Here is a 26,270-nt window from a genome sequence, read left to right as displayed (position 1 = left end):
GTTCCTTCTACATTCCCATACCATAGCCACAAAGCCTAACTTGTCCAAGGGCTTTGCCCCAAACCTCCACTATGAAGCCCTCATGAGATCAGATTAAAATAGCCTTGTCATATTATAAAATATGGATTACCTGTATGGTTGACAGGGCATGCAAACTTTTACCATTTTTAAAAAAATGTTTTAATTTTTAAGAGTCCTGGCTGGCCCCCAACTTGCTAATGTAAACCAGGGTATCCCTGAATGCAGAGAACCACTTACTTACCGAGTGCTGAGAGTAAAGGTGTGTGTGCATTACCGTGGCCTGTTCTACCCTGTTCTTTAGAAGGATCTATGAAAAACACAATGGGCCTCCAGGCCATCCTCGACTTCCTGCAACCCTCTGCCACTTTTTTTTTTTTCTTTTTTTAAAATTTTATGTGATGAGTGTTTTGCTTACATGTATACCTGTACATCATGTGTACATATCTGGTGTTTGTAAAGGTCAGAAGAGGGTATCCAGATCCCCTGGAACAGGAGTTACAGTCAGTTATTAGTCATCTTGTGGGTGCTGGGAATTGAGCCTGGGTCCTCTGGAAGAACAGCTGGTGCTTTTTCTTTTTCTTTCTTTCTTTCTTTTTTTTTTTTTTTTTTTTTTTTGTTTTTCGAGACAGGGTTTCTCTGTGTAGCCCTGGCTGTCCTGGAACTCACTCTGTAGACCAGTCTGGCCTCGAACTCAGATATCCACCTGCCTCTGCCTCCCACAGCTTAACTTAACTGCTGAGCCATCCCTCCTGCCAACTCTCTCCCACTTCCATCATTACCATATTCAACTTCCTTTTGGTATATGGACACCAGAGGGTCTCAATAAAAGCTCTCTCAATGAACAACACAGGCATATACATAAAGTATAAATCGTTTATTTTCCTTCTAGTCCTTAGCTCAGTACATAGATGGCTTTTCTTCACCCTTTGGGTTGACTATTTTCTCTAGGTTGCTGCTGATGATATGGTAAAGCTCCGCCTGGAGGAAGGCCAGAAAAACAAAGTCAGGTTCTTGGCTTCCCACACCCTCTTCCCTCAGTTTACCCCACACTCACATAGAAGGCTCTCAGGTCCAGCACCATGGCCCTAAGCGCCCCATAGGCTGCTTCATCTCGCTCATGCACCAAGGCCCGGTAATCCATCTGGGAAGTAGGAGGTAAACTGAGTCAGCACCATGGGAGTCCAGACTTTAACTTTGCTTTCTCATACACAGAAGAGATTAGTTAACTATTTAGCCCCATCTTAGCACCAACACACACAGGATTAAAGTAAAGAAAAGGGTCAGGGATATGGGAGCCCTAGTCAGTTTTGCTTTTTGGAGTAGTATTTTCCACATTGTCAAAAAGCAGGACCAGGCCCTCCCCAACTCCCCAACCTCAATTCCACCCCAGGCAGCCTCAACTAAAGGGCTGGTAGATTGTGCACGTACTACATGGGTGTCCTTGGAGGCCTTGGCTACAGCATCCCCACGTTCTGAGAAGTACCTGTGAAAAGTAAGGCATGTGTGTGTGAATGGAGATGGGCAGCCACACTCCTCCTGCCCTCCCTGTCTCCCATCATTCTAAAAGAACTGCCTAGCTTGGAGAATCCTACGGAGTGTCCCTGTAGGGTCCCTGTAGTCCTGCCGCTGCTCTCACTTGGAAATGGTTGTCTGAAAAGCTTCTACTTTGGTCTTGACAGCATTCACTCTCTCCAGCACCTTCTCCTGCAGAGGTGTGAGAAGCAAAGACAATACTTCATCTCCTCCTTTATGGTTTCTTCTTCCTCCTGCCTCCTGGTTTCTGCCTTGTTTCCACCCCTCCCTCTCAAGTCTCTTCCCACTGTCTTCAGTCACCAATTCTTACCTGAATTGCCACCCCAAAATCATTTCCATCCTCAATCTTGGGGATCAGGTGCTGGATCCACGAGATCACCTATGTGAAAAGGAGCACTCACTCCACAGGCCTACTAGATTCCCAACACACTACTTCTTTTCTTAAAATTTCTTTTCATTATTATTTTGTTTTACATTTGTATTTTTAAAAAATACTCTCCTTTTGTGGGTATTTCGGCTGTATGTATGTCTATGTACCATGTGCATACCTGGCAGCCACATGGGCCAGAAAAGGGTGTTGGATTCCCCAGATACTGGGGTCACAGATGGTTGTGAGCTGCTATGTGGGTGCTGGGAATCAAAAGTGGGTCCTCTAGAAAAGCAGCCAGTGCTCTTAACCTCTGAGGCCTTTCTCCCTTCCAAAGCAAGGTGGAGGACTCTTTGTTTATTTGTTGATACAGGGTCTCTCTATATAGTCCTGGCTGTCTTGGAGCTCATATATAGACAAGGCTGGCCTTGACATCACAGACCCTTTCTGCCTCTGCTTCCCTATTGCTAGTCTTAATAACAGCTATGTCTGACTGAACACTTACGTGCTAGGTGTCATACTATAAACCATTGATCTCATCTAATCATTGGCCATACTTCAAAGCCAGTAGTCTTTCTGTGTTTAACATAGGAAACAGCTAAGTCACAGAACACCTAAGAGAGCTAGATAAATGACAGAATCAGGACCTGAATCTACTTTCTAGGGCTCATGCTTATAAACCAACTCACTGCATCACACACCACCTACACTGTGTACCTAATAAGATAGGTTCTGAGGTTACAGAGGAAGCTATAACTCAGTCTCTCATTTTAGAGCTATCATTCTGATACCACACAGAGGTCAAACAAAACAACAAGAACAAAGGCTATCTAAACCCAAAGGGAGATAACAGGGGTAAAATGCTTGCTGTGCTTACACGCATACCTGAGGACCTGAATTCCAATACCTAGCATAGCCATAGTGGAGTACACTATAACCCCAGTGCTTGGGGGCAGATTCTAGGAGGCTCCCTGGACATCCAGTATAGACAAAACAGCAAGTTCAATGAAACAGTACTCCCCCCAGCCCCCAACCCCCCAAAAAACTCTGATGTTCACCTCTGGCCTGGCCTTTGAGCATACATGCAATGGAAAACATACCTGCACATGCCTAGGTGCACACATAACACACATATATACAATTTAAAAGTATATATATAAGTCCAAGATATAAAATCCAGTTTTCTTATTAAAGATTAGATCTCTATTTTCTTATTAGATTAGACCTGCATCTCTGACGTGACCACAGCTTTGCTGTGCTTTTCTTCCCACCTCTTCTAGGTCCCAGGCTTACCAGAATGCACTTCTCTTTGAGAGTCCAGACTTCTGGCTTAACCAAAGCAAGCAAGGCCAGAAGCTTCTCATTCCCAGGGAGGAAGCCACATTTAGGAACTAAGAAAAAGATGGGAGTGGGGCCTTTTTGTTACCCACATCCCTGCACCAGTCTCCCTCCTCATCACCCTGGTGTCTCCATTACCTTCTTTCTTCTCTTGCTTGTCTGTTTCCATCTAAGGCAAAATGGGAAAGGCAGCTTTAGAACATTCATGGAGGCTACCATGGTGTCGCTACCACTGGCCTACAGTTCAGGCTCTGCACACCGAATGCCTTACCTCATCATCCTTGGGCGGGGGGTCTGGGATAGGGATGTCCAGAGGAGCCCGGAGGGAGGAGAGGTCAGCCACATTGAGGGAATCCTCCTGTAGAATTTACTCTCAGACACTGCCCGGCCTCCTCCCTTCACCAGCCACAGTCCATATCTCTCTCCCAACCCAGGTTCAAGCTTTATACCAACCCCACTAAGTTCCCAGCATGCTGGTACACCTGTCAGATGGGTGGCGAGAGGTGCCAGGGGATGGAGCAGAGGGGTCTATACTACTCACTTGCAAGAGCTGACTCAGGGATATAATTTTCTGTGGCAAGAAATTGCAGAGGAAGTCATCAGCCTGCAAGTTAACATTACAAAAAATAATCATACAAGATGTCCGATGAGATGTATGAGAAGTCGGCCCCCGGAAATTACTGAGTCCAGGACTCACATATGAGGAAACCCTAGTCCTGGAAATAAAGGGACTTGCCCAATCTCATGGAGGGCAGAAGTAGAGCTATGGGGTTTTCCCTTTGGGCGCCATCTTTACCTCTCCATCCAAGGAGGGTGGGGGAGTGGAAAAAGCAGTTCAGAGTGATCAGATTACAAAGTAGAAACAAATCATTCCAGTTCACCTTGAGTTAAGCATGAAGGTTCGAGACACCAAAATTAGGGTGAACTGGTGGGTTACTCAGAGTACTGCACTAAGACTCTGGGTTAAATTGCTTGAATTCAGAGACTTACCTCCTGGAAAAGATTTTGTCTGAAGACATCCACCTGCACAGACAGCAGTAGCCAGATGCTGGTTAGGGGTTTAGGTTGTAAAGAAGGGCCCACTCCCAACCTGGGTGCCCTCCAACTGTAGCTCAAGCCTGTCCCACAAAGCCAGTTTTCCCCTGGAGGACCCTGCCCAGTGCACAGATTGGCTAGAGGACACGGCACTGGCAATCCCTGAGCAGAAGTGAAAGCAAGCCCTAAAGAGAGGCCGAAGGAGTTCGTTCGCAAGGCCTTGGTACCCGGGAGCATCGAGCTTTATCTCCGTTAGGACTTCTCACCCCTTCCTGGCTTCGGTTCCCATTTACCTGTTTACGGGCTTCTCCACTCAAGCGAACCCCACAAGGCTTGGCCATGCTTCCCCAGTTGCCAGCTCTCGAGTCTGGGATAGCAGCCCCAGCTTTCGCTTTCACTCTCCAGGCCCAGACCCACCCCCCTCAGCCACGCCCCCTCTTTTTTCCCCTCCTCCTGGCAGGCCACCAACACTGAGTAGTACCCCTTCAGCCATTCCCAGCTAGTTGCCACTAGGAAGGGTGGTATTGGCTTGATCACCAGGGGTTGTCCAAGGGAGGGGCTAGGAAAGCGTGGGACAGCGGAGACTCAAACAGTGGCTGCCTCTCGAGTAGGGCGGAGCTTATGGCAAGGACGGTCCAGGGGAAGTGCTGGACTGAGAGAGGATTGGGACAATAGGAAAGGGGGTACCCAGAGGTGGGGTTCCATGAGGTTAGACTTTGAGGATGGGATCGAGTAGGATCCTAGAGTGTAGGAAGGGTAGGAAGAAGGAAAGCCTGGCAGGATGGAAGGGAGCAGGGGAAGCGGGACTGCCTTCCCTTCAGGACTGGAGGGAGGAGCCCGCCTGAGCCGGGCTAAGGGCGGCTAGAGCCTGTCCCCGAGAAGGTGGGGCTTCCCCGCTGGGGACTGGAACAGAACCAACATTGTGAAAATAAAGATAGAAAAGCTTTGGGCAAAATTAACCCCTTACAAGGGAGGTGAGGCCCCCCGGAAGGGGAGGGATAGTTTAAGGGAAGGCGAAGAAGAGAGCCTAACTTGGAGGAAAAAGGTTCCGTCGCATTATGGGAGGAGCCGGAGCCGCGATTTTCTCATTGGCGGCGACCTGGCTTTTCCGTCACTCTGAACCCGCCTTTTCCTCTAAAGTGGCCCACAGTCCCGCCCTCTCTGCCAGGACTTCCTGTTCCCGGTAGCACTGGCTGGGGCTGAGCGGGGCGGTGGCTTAAGTGACCCTGGCTGCTGTGGCACCGCGCGCACCTGCGCCCGCCCCTGGAGGGCAGCGAAGCTGAGCCTGTCTCCAGTCTCAGGATGCCGGGAGACGAGGAGCGAGCCTTCCTAGCGGCCCGCGAGGAGCTGGCGAGTGCCCTGAGGTGGGATTCTGCGCAGTTATTTCCCCTGGAGCAGCTCATGCCGCTTCTGGCCACCTCTCTGCCACCAGCCGCCCGCTACCTGAAGCTGGACGCCGGACGCCTGGTCCGCTGCAACGCTCATGGGGAGGTGAGGCCAAGCCCACCCGGCGCACCATGGAAGGGTTCCTAGGCTCAGAGGCCAGGTAGGCTAGGCTCACAGCTCTGCTTTTCTGAATGCTCTTAGCCTCGAAACTACCTCAACACTCTATCCACGGCCCTGAACATCCTGGAAAAATATGGTCGCAACCTCCTCAGCCCACAGCGGCCCCGGTATTGGCGCTCAGTGAAGTTTAATAACCCTGTCTTTCGCAGCACTGTGGATGCTGTACAGGTGAAACCCTTGGGCCTTATCGGAGAAGGGGGCTAGACCCATGCTTGGGGTTGACCAAAAGGGCTTGAGGGTGTGCTGAGTGGGGGAGCACCCCTATTGCCTAGGAGGTCTGTTAGATGGTGACCCGGTCCTGAATGTGTGCCAGGGTGGCCGGGATGTGCTACGGTTGTATGGCTATACTGAGGAGCGCCCAGATGGATTGAGTTTCCCCGACGGGCAGGAGGAACCAGATGAATGCCAGGTTGCCATAGTCACACTAGAAGTGCTACTACTTCGCACGGAGCTCAGCTTGCTGTTGCAGGTGAGATGGCCTTCTGCTCCTAAGGTCTTTAAGTACTAGACTGGGAGCCCCACCTACTTCAAGGCACTTTGAAACCTCCCCATGCTGAGGAATTCTGTTGCTGCAGCAGTCTGGACGCTTCTGCTACACTTCTCCCACTAGAATGTTAGGGGATCAGGGCTTACAAGGAGAACGTTGTTCAAGGTGGGAATTCTTTTAATCTTGTTTGCAGAATACTCATCCAAGACAGAATGCACTGGACCAGCTGCTAAGGGACAGCGTTGAAGATGATGTAAGGAAGGCAGAAAGAGTGTGTTAAATACAGGGAACTGAGTTTAGGGGATTCTGTGCCCCAGCACTTGCCCATTCTCTGCTTTCTTTCTCAGATGCTGCAGCTTTCAGAGTTTCACCCCCTTTTGAGAGAGATTGTTCCTGGCCCCCTCCCCTCTGCCCCAGGTATTGTATGGTCCTTTATGGGAGAAAACACTAGACCGAGTTGATGCAGATTTAGGATTTTCTTTTGTCTTCTTGTATTTGTTTTTTTAAAGATGTATTTATTTATGTATATGAGCATTCTATTTGCACGTATGCCAAGGTGACAGAAGAGAGCACCAGCAGAAGAGGGCATCAGATCCCACTATAGAGGGTTGTGAGTCGCTAGGTGGGGGCTAGGAATTGAACTCAGGACCTCTGGTGGAGCAGCCAGTGCTCTTAACCACCGAGCCATCTCTCCTTGTATTTGTATTTTATTTCAAGAGATTAAAGCCCCAGCAACCATGGGTCCAGATGTTGTAAAGAATAAATAGTTTTGTGACTTGCCCAAACCCATAACAGAATTAAGTGTAGCTTGATCTTTTCTCCTTTAATATTAATTTCTAGTTGTGGGATGTGAGTGGGTAGATATGTGCGTGTAGGCACAGGTGCCATGGAAGCCAGAGCAACTGATCCCCCTGGGGCTGGAGTTACTGACAGTGGTTAGTTGCCCAAATGGGAATCAAACTGCAAGAGCAGTATTTAATCTTAACTGCTAACTCATCTCTCCAACTGAGTAACCTGGTCTTTGTAAAAAGGCTACTCTGGGGGTTGGAGAGATGGCTCAATAGTTAAGAGCGCCTCTTGCTCTTGCACAGGAGGTAAGTTCAATTCCCAGCATCTCCTTGGTAGTGCACAGCCATTCTTAACTCCAGTTCTAAGGGATCTGACCCTCATTTGAGTTCTATGACACATGTGCTACACAAAATAAAAAGTAAATAACTTAGAGGGGGCCAGACATGGTAGGTAGCTCACACCTTTATTCTTGGTACTGGGGAGGTAGAGGCAGATGGATCTGTGAGTTTGAGGCTAGCCTGGTCTACAGAACCAGTTGCAAGCCAGCCAGAACTACATTGTGGTGAGGCAGAAATAAAGGTGATGCTTGTCTTTCGGTGTCTGACTTGTTTTTCTCCTCCAGTTTCATCCATTTTCCTTTACATACGAGATTTTGTTCTTTGTAACTAATGCCCCAGCGCGCGTGTTATTACAGAAGTTACCTATATGTGTAAACGTCTTCATTCATCTGTTGATAGGAACATGAAGACTCCATATCTTGGCTGGCATATATATGCTTGCTAAGGTTTACTCTTGGTTTCATTTTTCCAGGCTCCACTCCTGGTCCCTGCTTCCTCTGTGGTTCTGCCCCAGGCACGCTGCACTGTCCAGCCTGTAATCAAGTCTCATGCCCAGCTTGTGACCTTTTGTTTCATGGGCATCCGTCCCGGGCCCATCACCTTCGCCAAGCCCTGCCTGGGGCCCACCAGACCACCAACCTAAGCTCTAGGTGAGAGGCTTTCTCTTCTTGGGAAGAGGGAAATTAAGAAGAAAAGTGAATGTTCCTTGAGTATCTATTATGTGCCAGGTTCTCTATTAAAGGGTGTTTTTTAGAGAACAGCCCTCTAGGAAGTTATAGACATAAACACTAAGCAAGCAGCCATCACAATAAGACAGATTGTTAGGATACACAAGTAGATAGTTGATGGATACAGTCTTGTCTGAAGGATTACCTCAACCAGTATTTTCGACATCTAGCATGATGTTAAGAGATTGCTCCCTGGAAGAAGTTGTCTATAATCCACATTAAATATTGAATCATATATGGGGATGAGAGCTTTCCAGACAGAACAGCAATCACAGAGGCCAGAGTCATATGTCATAACCTAGGCAATGGGAGAGGTAGGGGTGACAGGACTCGGGTACTAACTTCTACCTCAGCTGGCCATATCTGCTTTTCTCTTACAGTTTACCTGCCTCATCCCAACCACGGCCCCACTCCTCCTCCCTGGCCCTGGGAGATAGCTCTCTTTCTTCCCCTGACCCTGCAAATGCCTGTTTGCCCTGGCACTGTCCTACCTGTGCCACACTAAATGAGCCTTGGGCAGTATTCTGTGCAGCCTGTAGTCAGCCCAAAGGCTGCAAGGTGCCGGGGATAGAGGGTTCCCAAGCAACTGAGGCCCCGGAACCTGAGCCTGCACGGGATCAATGGGCTTGCCAGAGCTGTACCTTTGAGAATGAGGCAGCGGCTGTGCTGTGTGCCATATGTGAGCGACCTCGGCTGGCCCAGCCTCCCAGCTTGATGGTGGATTCCCATGACGCTGGTGTTTGCCAACAGTCCCTTAAGGTAACCCATCCCTGGCGTTCCCAGCTTGCCATTTGCTTGCTAACCCCAAGTTATTCTCTAAATTCATATCCTGTCTTCTTTTGGTTTCCCTAGTGTTTCTCTGTATGTCTGTCATGAACCTTCTTTACACAGTCAACAGGATAATTCTATCTTCCTTCCCAGCAGGAGGATACTTTGCTCTCCACTGCCCAGTCTCAGGTGTGGTACTGTGACCATTGTACCTTCTGCAATTCAGGCCCCGTCTGGGTGTGTGCTATGTGCAACCGAACCCGCAACTCCATCCCTGTACAGCCTGCCCTTCAGCCCTATCCCAGCTCTTTGGAAAAGGGACTCCCAAAGCCAGGGTCCTCACAACACCTCAGTTCCTCCCTGCCTGCTTCCTGTGGAGACCCAGAGAAACAACGCCAAGATAAGATGCGCAAGGAAAGTCTCCAGCTCGTGAGCATGATCCAGGTAACGACTGGGCCTGGGATGACATGGGGCTGAACTGTGGGGGAGGGAAGATGCCATAGATTGTTAATTAACATTCTGATACCAGAATATTAACTATAGCTGCCTCACTTTGAAAGCTTACCAAAGGGCAGTTAGCATGATGTGCACCGGTCATATGATCAGTATTTCCTAGCTGAACCTCTGTTGGTCAGGCTGAGTGGTGTTCTGTTCCTGATGTGCCTCTGCTGTTGTCTGGATGCGACTGTTCTTTAGGAAGGGGAAGCTGCAGGTGCCAGTCCAGAAGAGATCTTCTCAGCCTTGCAGTACTCGGGCACTGAGGTGCCCCTACAGTGGCTGCGTTCAGAGCTGTCCTACGTCCTGGAGATGGTGGCCGAGCTAGCTGGACAACAGGATCCAGGGCTCGGTGCCTTTTCCTGTCAGGAAGCCCGGAAAGCCTGGCTTAATCGTCATGGCAACCTTGATGAAGCTGTAGAGGAGTGTGTGAGGGCCAGGAGGAGGAAGGTACCATTATCCGGGGGGTGGGGGGGTGGGGGGGGTGGGGAGGGTGGCACATATTGAAGAGCACCGGAGTCTCTCTTGCTTGCTGTTTCCTTTTACCATCCGCTCACTGCTTTGAAATGCAGGTGCAGGAGCTCCAGTCCCTGGGCTTTGGGCCTAAAGAAGGGTCACTACAGGCATTGTTCCAGCATGGGGGTGATGTGGCACGGGCCCTGACTGAGTTACAGAGACAGCGCCTGGAGCCCTTCCATCAGCGCCTGTGGGACAGAGACCCTGAACCCACACCCTGCTGGGATGGGCTGGATAGACAGGTACTAGGAGTAGGCGAGGCCCTTGTATCCCACTTAAAGGAACAAGAAAAAACTGGGGGAAGAAGATTCTGGGGGACTGATAGCCACTGTATCTCCTCCTGAATCACACTGCAGAACCTGGTCAGACGCCTTCTGGCGGTCTACACACTCCCCAGCTGGGGTCGAGCAGAGCTGGCGCTGGCGCTGCTCCAGGAGACACCCAGGAACTATGAGTTGTTGGATGTGGTGGAGGCTGTGAGGCACAGCCAGGACCGGGCCTTTCTGCGCCGACTGCTTGCCCAGGAGTGTGCTGTGTGTGGATGGGCCCTTCCCCGCAACCGGGTAAGCCTCTTCCTACCTAGTGCGCCTGGGCTTAGAATGAGTGCTCCTGCAGAGCAGCCACCTCAGCCTGGAGGGCCTTGTCTTCTACTCTTGTCCATACACCACTAAAGCCTTCTGGTGAGGAACAGGAGCGCCCCGTTTAAGAAATGTTGAAACCTTCAGACATTGTATTAGTCAGCTTATGAAGAGAAAAGATTTGTTTTGGCGTGCCGTGTTTGTGGTTCTAGTTTTTCATGTGTTGGTTTCATTGTTTGGGGCCTTTGCTGGCACATCAGGTAGGATACGTATCAGCAAAGGCACTAAGCTCATGGCCAGGAAGTTAGAAAGGGAGATAAGGGTGCCACAGCCCTCTCAGGGCTGTCCAAATGACAGAAGACCTCGGCCCCTCCCAGGCACCCCACTTTGTAAGCTTGCTACTCCTCTCTGCTCACAAACCCTCTTCTCTCAACGCCTGTTGCCTATATATGCATAGGGTTATTTTGAAGTGAATCTCAAGCATCACATGGTTTTATCTATAAGTATTTTAATATATATCTCTAAAAGGTAAATATTTGAAAATATAACCACAAGCCAGGCGGTGGTGGCGCACGCCTTTAATCCCAGCACTTGGGAGGCAGAGGCAGGCGAATTTCTGAGTTCGAGGCCAGCCTGGTTTACAGAGTGAGTTCCAGGACAGCCAGGGCTACACAGAGAAACCCTGTCTCAAAAAAACCAAAAAAAAAAAAAAAGAAAGAAAGAAAGAAAGAAAGAAAGAAAGAAAGAAAGAAAGTATAACCACAATAATCATACCAACAGAAAGTAGCAGTTTTTTAAGATTTTTTTTTTTGTATGTCTGTGTATTTGTGTATGTCATGTGTATGTGAATGCCCATGGGGGGTCAAAAGATTTCAAATCTCTTGGGACTGAAGTAACAGCTATTTGGTAAGAGGTGATCTTAGATGAGCTGAGCCTCCTGCCTCCACGTTCCCAGTGGTAGGATTGCAGGCATGTGCCATCATATGACAAAGCACTGGGGGTTACATGCCTTCATGCATGCTTTATACCCAGCATAGTAATCTTGAATGTCATAATATCTAGGTGATAGAAACAAGTCTTTATCATATTCTGGGCTCTACTTAATCTAGGTCAAAGGTGGCAGTTATTCAGGTAAATACAATCTATCTCAGTCTGACTCCATGTGGTTTTGGGGTTTGATTGTGTGTGTGTGTGTGTGTGTGTGTGTGTGTGTGTGTGTGTGTGTGTGTACATGTACATTATATACGTGTGTGTATGTATGGTATATATACATATACATATATATATAATTGCCTTTCGCTTTTGGTGAAATGTAAATGCCTTTAGAGACACTGCTTTTTTTTAGATCTCACCATTACCAGCTGCCCTCCAGCCATCTTTAGACGTCTCTTACCTGCCTGGGATCTCTAGGCTTGAGTTTGCTCTCCTTCCCCACTTGATTAGACCTTGGTTTCTCAGTATACCCCTGAATCATGTTATTATTGTGTATCATGTAGATTACTGACCCTTCCCAGGGCTCACAGCAGATTCCCCTTTCCCTCTTCTCCCCTCCCACTATAGATGCAGGCCCTGATCTCCTGTGAGTGTACCATATGCCCTGAATGCTTCCGACAACACTTCACCATTGCCCTGAAGGAGAAGCACATCACAGACATGGTGTGTCCTGCCTGTGGCCGTCCTGACCTCACTGACGATGCACAGTTACTCAGCTACTTCTCCACCCTTGACATCCAGGTACTATGGCTGCTATGGTTTAAGTGGACTAGGCTTTGAACCAATTTCTACCCATCTACCACCTCTGCATCTTGTCCCCAGCTCAGAGAGAGCCTAGACCCAGATGCGTATGCCTTGTTTCACAAGAAGCTAACCGAGGCTGTGCTCATGCGAGACCCCAAGTTCTTGTGGTGTGCCCAGGTAAGCCTGGCAAACAGAATCAACTGTGGAGGGCAGGGGATGTTACCCGGTCGGGTCTTGAATAGCTTTATGCTCTTGTATACAGTGTTCCTTTGGCTTCATATATGAACGAGAACAGCTGGAGGCAACATGTCCCCAGTGTCATCAGACCTTCTGTGTGCGCTGCAAGCGCCAGGTGAGTCACAGTGTGAGTTTAGAAATGTTGCCTAAGCTGTTGCCAGGTACTGTATTAGGCTCAGGGAGTATATTGGCAGACAAAACAGTCATGCTCTCTAAGTGTTAAGGGCTGACTGGGGACCCAGAGAGATAATGCAGTCAGTAAAGTGCCAGATGCAGTCATGAAGACCCGAGTGCAGTCCCAGAACCTCTTCACACAAACAAACAAACAAACTGGAGAGAGGGTCAGGAGTTAAGAAGGAATTAAGAAGCCTGGCTGCTCTTCTGGAGGACCTGGTTCAGTTCCCAGCATGCACATGGCATCTCACACCTGGGTGTAACTCCAGTTCCCGGGGATCTCACATCCTCTTCTTGTCTTCTTGAGCACACATTCGGTGAACAGACATGCAGGCAGAACACACATACACATTAGATGAGGCTTTTGAAAGCTGGGTTAGAGCCAGTGAGCTGGCTCAACGGGTATGGGTTAAAGTTTTGTCACCAGACCTGATACCCTGAGTTCTTTTCCCAGGACCCACATAGTAAAAGGAGAGAACTGACTTCTGGTTGTTGTCTGATTATTGCTTTTAGTTTTAGTTTTTGTTTTTTGGGTTTTTTTTTTGTTTTTTTTTGTTTTTTTGTTTTTTTTAGATAGGGTTTCTCTGTGTAACCATGGCTGTTGTAAACTTTCACTGTAGACCAGGCTGGCCTTGAACTCAGAGATCTGCCTGCCTTTGCCTCCCAAGTGCTGGGATTAAAGGTATGCACCACCACTGCCTGGCTAAATAAATTAATTTTGAAAATAAAAATTTAATTTGGGTAGTGATGGCATGTGACTTTAGTCCCAACACTTGGGAGGCAGAGGCAGGCAGATCTCTGTGAGTTCCAGGGCAGCTTGGTCTACAGAGCTAGTTCCAGGACAGCCAGGGCTACACAGAGAAACACTCTCTTGAGCCCCCCCCCCAAGAAAAAAATAAAAGAGAGAAATTTAAAGCCAACTGTAGTGGAATACACTTGTAATTCCAGCACTGAGGGGTTGTGCTGACAGGTGGATCCCTCGACCTGCTGGTCAGTCACCATATCCTGCTGTGCGCTCCAGGCCAGTGAGATACCCTGTCCCCACAAGAGGTGATCCAAGGCATTATACCTTGGTCTCTGCACTCCATGCATGCATGGGTGCACACTCACACGCAGAGAAAACACAAAGCTTCCAAGGTGAGGAGTCAGGCTTGGAGAAGAACGTGGAGGAAAGGAAGAGAATGGACATAACTATACACTGTTAAGAAATGACTAGACGCTGAGCTGAGAGCAGCTAGATCCCTGAGAGCAAGAGGCACATGGTTGGAGCCAGATGCCACAAGAGGGCAGCCCTGGAGGCCAAGTGACTTTGTGTGTGGCTTTCATTTTGAGACTAAGCACAAAGAGTGACACTATCATTTGTCTTTTAAAAGGTTGGCTTGATACTAGAAACCTTGGATCTGTGTCACAGGACATAACCAAATGATACCTGTGGTCCTACCCTCAGACCTCAGGGTTAGCATGCTGGTAGCACCATGGAAGCTCCCTGAGACCTACTTTGAAAGTGAAGAGTGGGGTAGAGTGAGCAGGCTGTATTGGAGGATTGGACAGTTACCTGGAGTGAGGTGTTGCAGTGGGCACAGAGGTTTGGAAGGGTACAACCAAGTTTTATGGATGACTGTAGAAGTGTGGGGAAATGAAGAAGAGTGGCCCCCAGTTTTAGGATCTAAGTGAGTGGTGGCCAGCAGTGATGTGAACAAGCTGGGACCACTGGGGCAGACTAGTGCATGGGGCCTGAGCTTTCATCACAGCCGCCTTCCCTCCTGGCAGTGGGAGGAGCAGCACAGAGGGCGGAGCTGTGAAGATTTCCAGAACTGGAAACGCACCAATGACCCAGAGTACCAGGCTCAAGGCCTGGCAATGTACCTTCAGGAAAACGGCATAGGTAAGGCTACCCGACATAGTCTCTGCTCACAGTCTGATTGGCAGTAGCTCCCCTCTGGAGGGCCTGGGTGTTAAGGCGCTGCCCCTCACCCTGAGCTGCTGCCCTCACTTCACAGACTGCCCCAAATGCAAGTTCTCGTACGCACTGGCCCGGGGAGGCTGCATGCACTTCCACTGCACGCAGTGCCGCCACCAGTTCTGCAGCGGCTGCTACAACGCCTTTTATGCCAAGAACGTGAGTTCAGAGAGTGACCAAGCGAAGGAAAGGTGTGGGAGCTTGAGGGGTGGGGCCAGGGAACAGAGAGAGAGGTTAGGATAGAAAACATCTCTCTGGCCTCTTCCCTCCTTTGCTTGCTCCAGACTCTCCTCTCACGCCCATGCCCCCTTGCACAGGGGCTCTTGAGAGTCCAGGACCCCAACAGGTTCCAACTGCCTTCTCCTGTCTGGATTTTTACCAGAAATGCCCAGACCCTAACTGCAAGGTGAAAAAGTCCCTGCATGGCCACCACCCTCGAGACTGCCTCTTTTACCTACGGGATTGGACTGCTGCCCGGCTCCAGAAACTGTTGCAGGTCAGAGGTGGCCAGCCTGCCTTGGGTGGGCAGATTGCTAGGAGATAGGATACAGGCTGGGCAAGGGTGGAAAAGACTGAATTCTGGGAAGTGGGACAGTGGCTGGATGGAGGCAAACGATGTCCCTATCTCTACTTGTCCCTAGGACAATAATGTCATGTTTAATACAGAGCCTCCAGCTGGGACACGGGCAGTCCCTGGAGGTAAGTGTCAGACAAACCTCTAAAGAGAGGTAGACTGGGCTCCCATTGTGATGGGAAAGATGCGGGGGAGACTTGGGTCTGGGGTCATTTCTGTGCCCTTTTGCATGGTCATTAACCTCTTTGTGCTGGCTTCTTCCCATGAAATGAGGATAATAGCCACCTAATGGCTACGCTGTGTTGCCTAAGGGATCATTAAAACACTAGGCCATTAAGTGCTTGCTCATGTTCTCTAATAGTTCAGATTCGTTAGTTAACTCTTGAGTAATTACTGATACCTGCCAGTTGTTTTAAGTTTTAGGCTACAGTTTTGGGTTCTGTGCTGGTAACGAAAGATGTTGAGTAAGGTTCTAGCCTACCCTGCTCACCTTCTAGGTAGAGGTGAGACCTTTAGAGAATAAGTTGGCTGTGCAGGAGCTAAATAACAACAAGAAGAGCAGTTTTAAGAACATGTGACAGACCAGCCAAAGCTAGACACATGCGTGCACGCACACACAGAGCATGTGATTATGGACCATAAATCACTTTGGTGAAAAGTAGGGCAGTAAGATCTTCACCCCATTTCTCAGTCTCTGTGCCTCTGAAACTGTCTCCAAAGTGTAATGGAACTGCTCCTGTTCAAGCAGGATGTCCGGAGCTCAGAGCCCTCTCCCAACATGTACTCCTTCCTTCCTTCCTCTTAGGGGGCTGCCGAGTGATGGAACAGAAGGAGGTTCCCAGTGGGTTCAGGGATGAAGCTTGTGGCAAGGAAACTCCACCTGGCTATGCCGGCCTGTGTCAGTGAGTGCTTGCCAGAGCACGGGGCATGGAGTTGGGAAGAGGGCTGTCACATGGGTTGCTCAGGCAGTAAGGTGGGGGGGGGGGGTCTCTGGGGCCATTTGGTCCTTCACAGAGTAGGAGGGGGTGCCCACTGGCTAAGCGCATGGATGGGGAGTGGCAGGCAGCATAAGATACTAACACTGCCTGCAAGTATGGCAGGCATAGGAGCTAAGAAGTTTTGCTCAAGTAAGAATACCAATGTGGCCGGGCAGTGGTGGTGCACGCCTTTAATCCCAGCACTTGGGAGGCAGAGGCAGGTGAATTTCTGAGTTTGAGGCCAGCCTGGTCTACAGTGTGAGTTCCAGGATAGCCAGGACTACACGGAGAAACCCTGTCTCGAAAAACCAAAAAAAAAAAAAAAGAATCCCAATGTGTCCAGGACAGTCAAGGCCATTTAGACAGAGAAACACTGTCTCAAACCAACAAAATCCCAGTGTGGTCCAGTGAGACAACTGTGTATATTGGTAAAGGTAGTGCCAAGCATGGGCACCAGAGTTCTGTCCCCCAAACCCACATGGTGAAAGGAGAAAAACAACTTGGATAAGTTCACTGTGACAGGCATGCAGGTGGGTGCGTGCAACATAACAATAAAAACAAGGTGTTGGCACATGCAGTTAATATTAAACAGGAGGGTAAACACTCTGCTCCCTCATCTCCGCAGGGCACACTACAAAGAGTATCTTGTAAGCCTCATCAATGCCCATTCACTGGACCCAGCGACCCTGTATGAGGTGGAGGAGCTGGAGACAGCCATTATACGCTACCTGCATTTAGCTCCCCAGCCCGTGGATGGAGAGGATCTTCCTGCTTACCAGGCCAGATTGTTACAGGTAGTGCTGTCATGCCCAGCTTTTCCTCTGCCCTTCTAAAAGTCACCTGTGACAGTTTGTTTCTCCACTGCAGGTTTCCAATGTCATTATCCTCTGTCCTTTGCAGAAGCTGAGAGAAGAGGTACCCTTGGGGCAGAGTATTGCCCGCAGAAGAAAGTAGCTGAGGGCCGGGTCCTGATGGAACTTCCTGACCCAGCCCTCAGCAGCAGTTCCAGCACCAATAAAGAGGCATCTTATGGCCTAGGCTTCTTGGTGGTCCTTCTTCCTGGCCTCAGCATCTAGGGGCATTAGGGATTGGGAGGGGGTAGAAGGATGGAATCCTGTTGGAAGGGCCCCCTGCAGTCTACCATCCAACCACCCCTGGACTCCAGGCCAGGAAGAGATGAAACACCTCGGATGAACAAGAGACCCTCCACACCTAACCACCTGGCGTGGGCTCAACTTCCTCCTTTCCCTTCATTTACCTCGGCTGCTCTGTGAGAATCACCTAAAATATACCAAGCAGGCACTTTTGGGGAACACACATCAGTCTCCGGATCAGATCTGGAGCTAAACAGACATGGGGAGTGGTTCTGGGTGGAAGGAGGAGTCTGACCGAACCACAAGCCCTGGGTGATTCTGCTGCTGGAAGCTTCGGATGCTGCTTCCCTCTGGTGGTAGCCGCTTGCCCTGCAACTCAGACCACGTGATTTCTAGGAATCGGACCTCCCTGGAGGAGAACTGAAACTTAGGGTGGGGACTGTAGAAAGGGGAGGAGAGATCAGAAACAGCCTGGAACAAGCGGAGCCTGGGATGTCCTCGGTCGCTCAGGTAAGAGCAACTGTGCAGGGGAACCAGCTGTAAGCAATGAGCGGGGTCGGCTGAGGGTTTCCAGGGCCCTGTGCTACAGGGAGTCAGAGAGGCTTGTGAATCCGAAAGTAGGTTTGGTCTGAGTGAGACACTGATACCAGGCCTATGGACAGGACTGGAGGGACTGCTGCCAACTTAACAGTTGAGGAAGGTCCCTTGCTGGGCCTCAGGTGACCTATGTTTTTTGTTTTGGCCTCTGGCCCTGCCCACTTTTTCAGCTCCGCCCTTGCCCCCAGCTACTGCCCCACCTACCCTTCTAGCAAAGAGTGGGTGATAGTGAGGTGGTCAGTAGGCTGAGGAGATGCCTTAAGAGCAAATGTTGCCCCTGTAGAAGTGTGGGGTCTAAACAGTCTGTTACAAGGAACAGGTCATTAAGGGAATTCTCCCAAATAATACCTATCTGAAACTCTTCAACTTACTAAGACCAATGTCCGAGGCTTCCTTGCAGGTGTAGTAACTTAGAATATTAAGAAGAAATTTTAAGAGATAGTTTCTACCTCAGAGAATGTTTCTAGAGAGAAAAGGACATGGAAAGGTCTTTAGGGAAGGGCTGTTGCATGCCCCAGGCGCTTCCCAAACTGTTGGCTCTCCCTGGGCATGGTGGCACAGACCTTTGATCCCAGCACTTCAAAGACAAGTGGATCTCTTAAGTTTAAGTCCAGTTTGGTGTATATAGTGAGTCCCGGGCCAACCGGGATAACAGTGAAATTCTGTCTCAAAATTTAAAAATAGCTCTCATACATCCTGCTTCCTCTTCCTAGGATGGCCTCGGGCAAAGCACGCTGCACTCGAAAGCTCCGGAGCTGGATTGTGGAGCAGGTGGAAAGTGGGCAGTTCCCAGGGGTGTGCTGGGATGATACAGCCAAGACCATGTTCCGGATTCCCTGGAAGCATGCAGGCAAGCAAGACTTCCGAGAGGACCAAGATGCTGCCATTTTCAAGGTAGGAGTTCCTGAAGCCAACATCCCTTCAAGAAAAGGATGGTGTCTGCACTGGTGTGACTATCCCAAAACACTTTTGTCTGTCTGGGGTTTGGATAAAGGAAATAGAACCAACCATGAAAAAAGTAGAACCAACCATGTTTGGAGACACGTGGTCAAAAATTACTAAGGATTTCAAGCTGACAAGAACAGAATACAAGCAAACCCAGTGCAGGCTCATCTGATTCCAAGTCCTACACAGTTGCTCAGGCCACATGCCTGTGCAAGTCAGCCATTGGAGGGACAACTGGATTATGTAATACTTTCTTCATTTCATCCTTTACTAGGCTTGGGCACTGTTTAAGGAAAAGCACAAAGACGGGGACATAGGACACCCTGCTGTCTGGAAGACTCGCCTGCGCTGTGCCCTCAACAAGAGTTCTGAATTTGAGGAGGTTCCTGAGAGGGGTCGTATGGATGTTGCTGAACCCTACAAAGTATATCGAATACTGCCAGCAGGAACCCTCCCTAGTGAGTGTTCCCTTGCCCAACCACTCCTGGAAGGGGCAGGTTGACAGGGATAGAGATAAGAGCCTTTTGTGGGCTGACAGGCCTTCCTGGGCTCTCTAGTCCTGCCCAGCTTTTTGTTGCTTCAGATACTTATTCCCCCACCATCTTTGTAGAAGACCTAACGTTCTTCTACCTGCAACATTTCCACAGCCCAACCCCGAAACCAGAAGTCACCATTCAAGCGAAGTATCAGTTCTGTGTCACCAGAGAGGGAAGAGAATAAGGTAAGGAAGGGTATCACCGAGAACCTGGCACTCACTTACCCCTGCCTTCATGGTGCCCTTGACAATGAGAGTGCTCGGGAAGAGAAACAGGGAGGTCAAAGAGCAGGATGGTATAAACAAACAGAGGGGTGTGCCAGCCAGGGATGTTGTTTCTGTAGGAAAATGGGAAGACCAATGGAGTTATAAACCACTCAGACAGTGGCAGCAACATCAGCGGCCATGACGGCTGCAGCAGTAACAGCTGCAGCAGCAGCAGCTCTGAGCTAGAGGAAGGTACGGTACCGTCTCCCCTACTTCTGTATCTACTGCACATTTTCTCGGGCCCTTCAGTCCCTGAATGGTCGGTGCCTTTGCCCACCTTCCAGGAGCTGGCATAACGGAAGCTACCATTAAAGAGGACCCAGTGTTCATGGAGCATCACCTTCCTCTGAACTCAGGTTTGTGGCCTTTCTGACCCTTCCCTGTCCCCTTCCTCTTGGGTCTGCTTCCTCTGACCATGTCTGCTATGTCTACCCAGCCAGGCTTATAAGGGGGCCACCTTATCCTTGAAGAACCTCTTCTACAAATTGAACAGTCCATGAGGCCGATCATACTTTACAGAGCTTTTTAGACCTCAGGAAACACCTTAAGTACTTTGTTCCTTAAACAGCCACATTGAAACATTTATTATCCAGAGAAGTCCAGTCTGTGAGGCCTTCCTGTACACTGTGCAGCCACCAGCATTAAGCTCTGACAGGCGGGACTCCTGAGTGACAGGAGGAAAGAGTCCATGTGGAGAAGGAAGGCAAGACAGTCTCATAAAGACAGTCTGACCTCAGACTCACTGTATAGCCAAAGATGACCTTGAATTCCTGATTCTCGTAGGATTACAGATGTGTTACCATGCTGGCTCTAAGGGTTTATGCAGTACTGGGGACTGAACCCTGCCCTACCTGGGCTTGAAGCATGGTAGGCAACCATTCTTTCAGCTGAGCCACATTCTCAGACGAAAGGAACCTTCTCTAACTAAGAAGGAGCTGTCTCAGTCGTGCAGCTGTGTCTCCCAGTGCTTTCTTGGATTCCTGCTCTGGACCTCAGTTTTCTCATTAACAAAAATGCAGAAACCAAACTACACAGAACTTCACTTTTCTAAAGCCTTGTGTTGCTCAGGTTCCCTTGGGGAGAGGGCCTCTTAGCAGTCTTCGGGTTCCTCCTGCACCTAGAGCAGCTGTGTGTTTCTGTCCCCAGACTACTCGCTGCTGCTCACCTTTATCTATGGTGGACGTGTGGTGGGCGAGACTCGGGTGTGCAGCCTAGACTGTCGGCTTGTGGCTGAGCGCTCAGACTCAGAGAGCAGCATAGTGCAGGTGGAATTTCCCAAACCTGACCCACTGGAGCCTACCCAGCACCTGCTGAATCAGCTGGAGAGAGGCATCCTGGTGGCCAGCAATTCCAGAGGCCTCTTTGTTCAGCGCCTTTGCCCCATACCCATCTCCTGGAATGCACCCGAGGCCCCACCTGGACCTGGGCCTCATCTACTGCCCAGCAATAAGTGTGTGGAGCTCTTCAGGACCACCTACTTCTGTCGAGGTAAGGGTGTCCCAGCTGGGCACCTCAGCACCTCCCCTTCCTCATTATCCCCTGGGCCTGAGGTGGGTTCCCCTCTTTTCTCCCCAGAAGCACATCCTCATTGTACAGGGTCCCGGCATTGTGTGATAGGCATGCTGGGTGGCCATATGTTCCACTCTGGCAGTCTTTCCCTAGCCAAGGCTACGGCAGATGAGGTTCAACTGAAGTTCAACATATAGTGATGCATTTTGGGGAAGCAACATGGTTATGTGAATGTGTACAATTGAGTTCACACAGGTTTTTAAGCCTTGTGGCCATCTCCTCATACATTGTCACACACTGTAGGTGTCTTCTCCTAAGATTGTCCCTTCCCCTGTCCACTCTTGAGATTTCAGTTACAGCCTCTAAAATCTGAGCAGAGGAGTGGAGAGAGGAACATTGAGGACAGTGCGGGCGTCCCTAGGATCATGGTGTCTTAGTATTGGCAGAGTTAGTTGCTTAGTACCCAAGCAACAAAGGTAGGCAGGGCTGCTGCTTCTGAGGACTGCAAGCCTCTCAGCAGGAGCATCTGCTGCTGTAAACTGCAGGAAGGGGCTGCCTTTCCTGCAGCAGCAGGGAGAGCAGCTTAGTTCCTCTTTGCAGCTCTAAGCCACAGCTTCTGCTCTGGCTGCGGATGCCAGGCCACAGGTGCCCGTGCTACCCCATCCTGCTTTCCTTGCATCTGCCTTCCCAGGCACTTCACTCATGGTCCTCTATGTGGTTTTGGTTTTGCTTTTGAGGCAAGTCCTCACACCACTCTGGGTGGCCTGGAACTCACTAAGTAGATCAGGCTGCTTCAAGCATGGCAACTCTGCTGCTCCAACCTGAGTGCAGGGGTTACAAGCGTACACCACCATGCCTGGCCAACTGCCATGCCTTGCCTTCTTCCTTCCAATCTTTGACCCTTTTTCTTTCAGATTTGGTCCAGTACTTCCAGGGCCAGGGGCCCCCACCCAAGTTCCAGGCAACACTGCATTTCTGGGAAGGGAGTCCTGGCTCTGGCCAGACCCAAGAGAATCTTATCACAGTGCAGGTAAGTTCAGCCCCAGCACAGAGCTAGACGTGGATCTGTCTCAGATAACTCCCCCTGAGGGGAAGGGTCTGCAGGGTGGTGGCTGTCTCTGCACTGAGGTGCACTGAGGCCTGCTCCTCGCTTCCCTCTGTACAGATGGAGCAGGCCTTTGCCCGACATTTACTGGAGAGGATTCCTGAGGAGGAGAAGGCCGCCCTGTTCCTGGTACAGCACGCAGAGCACTCACCTGCCGCTCTGGCGCTCTGATCCTCGGGCTCCACTGAAATAGACTTGTTCTCCACACTGTTGGTCTGCTTGCTTTTGTCAGGATCCATACCACTGTGGGTTATCCAGCGTGGCCAAGAGAAAGTGCAAGGATAATCTTTATCCTTAAAATTTTATTTTGAGAACCAGACTTGTTGGTGAATCTCAGCACTAGGGAGACAGACCAAATGATTATGAGTTCAAGGACAACCTGGGAGAGACTTATTTCCTTTTTTTAAAGCTGTATCTTCTTTTATCTCTAAAGAACTGGAAAGTTCCAAAGGGTATGTTCTAGGAGGGAATTTTGCTCTCCTCCCAATCCCTAACTTTAAAGTTAAGCACTTTATATATATACACGTATATATACACATATACATATACGCATATGTATATATGTATGTCTATATATACGTATATATATTTTCCCTCAGTCCTCACTAGACTGAAATAAAATTTAGCTGGGTGAGGTAGTATGCACTCAGCACATGTGAGACAGGCAGGAAGATTGTGACTTTGAATTCAAGGCCAGCCTTGGTGACACTGTCTCCAAATAATAAGTAAAAGCTTACTAAGAGAGAGACCAGGATCTGACTTGTTAGGAGAGGGTAGCAGGGGTTATGGGGAATTGTAAAGATGGAGACTAAGGTACCCAGTATCTGGGCTCTCTATCTCATGGCGATTCAGATTCCTCTGCTTTCCTCTGCCCATAGGCATAGCCAGAATGCCACAGTCTCTAACACATGGTAATTCTGCCCCAGTCTCCTGTGTGCTGGGGTTCTGGGTATACACCAGCATACCTGGCCATACCACCATGCCTCTCTTTTCTCTTTCTTCCAATCAACCCTCCCCGCCCCCCTCTCTTTCAGACTTGACCTGGTACTTCCAGGGTAAGGGCCCCCCACCCAAGTTCCAGGTAACCAAGGTTGGGTTGGAGTTGATCTCTAAGAGAGGCACTGTCGCTTACAGGCAAACAGCACTGTAGCCACTCGGTGGTGAATGAGATTAGCCTCCTTACACCCATATGTTGAATACTTGGTCCTCAGTGGAACCATTTGCGAATGATTAGGAGGTGTGGTGGTGTTGGATGGGTTGTATCCCTGGCCATGGGCTCTGAGGTCTCCAAAGACCCTACGATTCCCAGGTGGCACACTCTCTCTGTGTCTCATGCTTGTAAATCAGATGTAAACTCTCAACCCCAGTACCATTCCTGCCTGCCTGCTGCTATGTTCTCTGCCATAATGGTCATGGACTCTAAACCTTTAGAAATGTGAGCCCCAAATTAAATGTTGTCTTTTATAAGTTGCCTTGGTCATGGTGTCTACTATAACATTAAAAGGTAACTAAGAGAGGCCAACTCATGTGAGAAAATCTCGACCCCACAGTTTTTTGCTGGGGGCTTCAAGAATGAGCCTAACTGGGGATGATTCCTAGACTAGAAGTCTAAACCAGGAGGAGACACTGAAACTCTGGTCCAAACCTCCAGGACATAAGAGGGGAGGAAACTTGAGGGAAGAGTACTTGTACTTCCTGTGTCTGCTGCTGCAGACATTGTGAGGACATGCTCGTCCTTGTAATCCACTTATATGAGTGAAAGGTATTGGATTCCTCTCTACTGAACCCCACGAAAGGCAATCTGGCCTAGGCCAGGGTGATGGTTCATTCCTATAATCCCAGTACTTGGGAAGTGGAGCAGGATCAGAATGAGTTTGAGGCCTGTCTGGGTTACATAGGATCCTGTGTCTGTTTGTTTGTTTGTTTGTTTGTTTGTTTGAGACAGGGTCTTACGGTGTAGCCCTGGCAGTCCTGAAACTCACTGTAGACCAGGCTGACCTGGAACTCAGAATGTGCCTGCCTCTGCCACCAAGCTGGCTTGACCCGTCTTAAAAACAAAAAGGATAGCCATGTTCTGGTGCACTGTTCACTGACACTTGACAGGGTTTCTCTCTGTGACTTTGGTGATCTTGAAACTCAGATTTGTAGACGAAGCTGGCTTACAACTAACAGAGATCTGCTTGTCTTTGCCTCCACAGTGCTGGGATTAAAGGTGTTTGCCACCACCGGCCTGTGCTTTTTATTGACTGACACTCTTTTTTTTGTTTGTTTGTTTTTTGTTTTTTGTTTTTGTTTTTGTTTTGTTTTGTTTTGTTTTTTGAGACAGGCTTTCTCTGTGTCCTGGCTGTCCTGGAACTCACTCTGTAGACCAGGCTGGCCTCGAACTCAGAAATCCGCCTGTCTCTGCCTCCCAAGTGCTGGGATTAAAGGCGTGCGCCACCACCGCCCGTCGTGACTGACACTCTTTAAAAAAAAAAAAAAAAAGATTTATTTGTTTATTATGTATACAGCATTCTGCCTGCATGTATGCCTCAATACCAGAAGAGGGCACCAGATCTCATTATAGATGATTATGAGCCACCATATGGTTGCTGGGATTTGAACTCAGGACCTTGGAAAGCGCAGCCAGTGCTTCTAACCTCCGAGCCATCTCCACAATCCCTTGATTAACACTCTTGTAATTCCATTTAACTTTGTCACCAAATGGGGAAGCTTTTCCTTCACAAAGCCTCTTTAACACCTACTATCATGACTTCCACCAGATCAGTTCCATTGTCACCTGCGTCACCTTCAGCATCCCCAGTCCTGCTCAGAACACCAGGTTTACTTTCCTTCTTGCTGGGGCAGAAGCCTGCAGAGGCTCACCCACAGGTTCATATCTAGATACTTAAACCCTTACAGGGCTTTGCCAGTCTTCCGTGCAGCTTTGTATGCTTCTGCCACCTTGGACTTCTCTTCTTCCTTCAGTCTGTTCTTTATCCCTCTGGGAAGCCGAGAGCAAACAAACTACCGCCTTAACAAAGGCAGACGCTGCTTTCGTGCCCTCAGCTTCCCGAAATCCCCCTTGAACCTTCTTTGTATCTGTTCTAAAGTACATCTTCGTCTTTCGTTTTTCTCTTGTACCCTACATCTAAGTCAAAATGGCAAATGTCATTCTTCCTTCATTTTTAAAAAAGATTTATTTATTTTATGTATATGAATATACTGTAGCTATCTTCAGACACACCAGAGAAGGGCATCAGATCCCATTACAGACAGTTGTGAGCCACCATGTGGTTCCTGGAATTGAACTCAGGAACTCTGGAAGAACAGTCAGTGCTCTTAACCGCTGACCCATCTTTCCAGCCCTCATTCTTCCTTCAAATGAGACTTTGAGGGGCTGGGCATAGTGGTGCACACCTTTAATCCCAGCACTCAGGAGGCAGGGGCAGGCAGATCTCTGAGTTCCAGACTAGTCTGAAGTACGTTCAAAGTAAGACTCTGTCTCAAAAAAGGGGGGGGGGGGCACAGGTGACAGTGGGGTAATTAGTGAGTAAAGGCCTCTTCTGCTAATCCTGAGATGCGAGAGGTTGATCCTAGGTCTATATGGCAAGAGAGAACCAACTCCCACAATTCATCTTCAAACCTCCACACATGCCCCTTGGTCCATGTGCACCCCTGCAATACACACAAAATAAAGCATAAACGGTGTGTGTGTGTGTGTGTGTGTGTGTGTGTGTGAGAGAGAGAGAGAGAGAGAGAGAGAGAGAGAGAGAGAGAGAGACTGAGATCTGATTCCTGTGAAAATATAACATGCTGCATGTTGCAATAAGAACAGAAGCTAACATTAAAATGTCAGTCTGGGGTTGGAGAGATGACTCAGTGGTTAAGAGCCTTGTCTGTTCTTCTAGAGGTCCTGTGTCCACTTCCCAGCAACCTTGTGGTTGCTCCCAACCATCTATACTGGGATCTGATGCTGTCTTCTGGTATGTATGTGTACATGCAGATAGAGCACCTACAT

General features: G+C 49.2%; 3 protein-coding genes across 5 annotated transcripts; 2 read left to right on the top strand and 1 right to left on the bottom strand.

Annotated features, from left to right (window-relative positions):
- Nucleotides 1-876: 876 nt before the first annotated feature.
- On the bottom strand, nucleotides 877-5,418 carry Psme2 (proteasome activator subunit 2). Its single transcript, XM_034497749.1, has 11 exons — nucleotides 4,588-5,418; nucleotides 4,250-4,282; nucleotides 3,801-3,863; nucleotides 3,531-3,617; nucleotides 3,398-3,428; nucleotides 3,215-3,312; nucleotides 1,865-1,933; nucleotides 1,658-1,725; nucleotides 1,450-1,504; nucleotides 1,076-1,162; nucleotides 877-999 (listed from the first exon to the last, which is right to left on the bottom strand). The coding sequence occupies exons 1-11, from the start codon at nucleotides 4,633-4,635 to the stop codon at nucleotides 919-921; spliced, it is 720 nt and encodes a 239-aa protein (XP_034353640.1). The 5' UTR covers nucleotides 4,636-5,418; the 3' UTR covers nucleotides 877-918.
- Nucleotides 5,353-17,257, top strand: Rnf31 (ring finger protein 31). 2 transcript variants are annotated; one of them, XM_034497746.2, is made up of 21 exons: nucleotides 5,353-5,785; nucleotides 5,882-6,028; nucleotides 6,174-6,329; nucleotides 6,541-6,600; nucleotides 6,695-6,764; nucleotides 7,947-8,124; nucleotides 8,583-8,961; nucleotides 9,127-9,414; nucleotides 9,667-9,915; nucleotides 10,038-10,223; nucleotides 10,338-10,544; nucleotides 12,120-12,293; nucleotides 12,375-12,473; nucleotides 12,559-12,648; nucleotides 14,478-14,592; nucleotides 14,708-14,826; nucleotides 15,050-15,163; nucleotides 15,309-15,366; nucleotides 16,047-16,143; nucleotides 16,844-17,012; nucleotides 17,119-17,257. In XM_034497746.2, the coding sequence occupies exons 1-21, from the start codon at nucleotides 5,597-5,599 to the stop codon at nucleotides 17,170-17,172; spliced, it is 3,198 nt and encodes a 1,065-aa protein (XP_034353637.1). In that variant the 5' UTR covers nucleotides 5,353-5,596; the 3' UTR covers nucleotides 17,173-17,257. The 2 variants fall into 2 exon arrangements, with proteins under 2 accessions (XP_034353637.1, XP_034353636.1); XM_034497745.2 differs by having other exon boundaries at nucleotides 9,124-9,414.
- A 153-nt stretch (nucleotides 17,258-17,410) lies between these two features.
- On the top strand, nucleotides 17,411-23,737 carry Irf9 (interferon regulatory factor 9). Of its 2 annotated transcripts, none has more exons than XM_034499039.2 (9): nucleotides 17,411-17,822; nucleotides 18,623-18,803; nucleotides 19,129-19,312; nucleotides 19,502-19,575; nucleotides 19,734-19,848; nucleotides 19,941-20,012; nucleotides 20,803-21,144; nucleotides 22,080-22,195; nucleotides 22,331-23,737. In XM_034499039.2, exons 2-9 carry the CDS (start codon nucleotides 18,624-18,626, stop codon nucleotides 22,439-22,441), a joined length of 1,194 nt encoding a protein of 397 aa, XP_034354930.1. In that variant the 5' UTR covers nucleotides 17,411-17,822; nucleotide 18,623; the 3' UTR covers nucleotides 22,442-23,737. The 2 variants fall into 2 exon arrangements, with proteins under 2 accessions (XP_034354930.1, XP_076787096.1); XM_076930981.1 differs by lacking the exon at nucleotides 17,411-17,822 and adding an exon at nucleotides 18,128-18,309.
- Nucleotides 23,738-26,270: the final 2,533 nt, after the last annotated feature.

The sequence above is a fragment of the Arvicanthis niloticus genome, chromosome 3, assembly GCF_011762505.2.
Source record: "Arvicanthis niloticus isolate mArvNil1 chromosome 3, mArvNil1.pat.X, whole genome shotgun sequence".
Classification (NCBI taxonomy): Eukaryota; Metazoa; Chordata; class Mammalia; order Rodentia; family Muridae; genus Arvicanthis; species Arvicanthis niloticus.
This window is presented reverse-complemented; position numbering and strand designations above follow the sequence as displayed.

Coding starts and splice junctions, on each gene's coding strand:
- Psme2 (XM_034497749.1), bottom strand. CDS start 4,635: ATGGCCAAGCCTTGTGGGGTTCGCTTGAGTGGAGAAGCCCGTAAACAG. Junction 4,283..4,587: donor GTGGAGAAGCCCGTAAACAG/GTAAATGGGAAC, acceptor CTGTCTGTGCAG/GTGGATGTCTTCAGACAAAA. Junction 3,429..3,530: donor CCCCGCCCAAGGATGATGAG/GTAAGGCATTCG, acceptor ATTTTGCCTTAG/ATGGAAACAGACAAGCAAGA.
- Rnf31 (XM_034497745.2), top strand. CDS start 5,597: ATGCCGGGAGACGAGGAGCGAGCCTTCCTAGCGGCCCGCGAGGAGCTG. Junction 5,786..5,881: donor GCTGCAACGCTCATGGGGAG/GTGAGGCCAAGC, acceptor GAATGCTCTTAG/CCTCGAAACTACCTCAACAC. Junction 14,593..14,707: donor CCTTCAGGAAAACGGCATAG/GTAAGGCTACCC, acceptor CTCACTTCACAG/ACTGCCCCAAATGCAAGTTC.
- Irf9 (XM_034499039.2), top strand. CDS start 18,624: ATGGCCTCGGGCAAAGCACGCTGCACTCGAAAGCTCCGGAGCTGGATT. Junction 19,313..19,501: donor GCCAGCAGGAACCCTCCCTA/GTGAGTGTTCCC, acceptor ACATTTCCACAG/CCCAACCCCGAAACCAGAAG. Junction 19,576..19,733: donor CAGAGAGGGAAGAGAATAAG/GTAAGGAAGGGT, acceptor TTGTTTCTGTAG/GAAAATGGGAAGACCAATGG.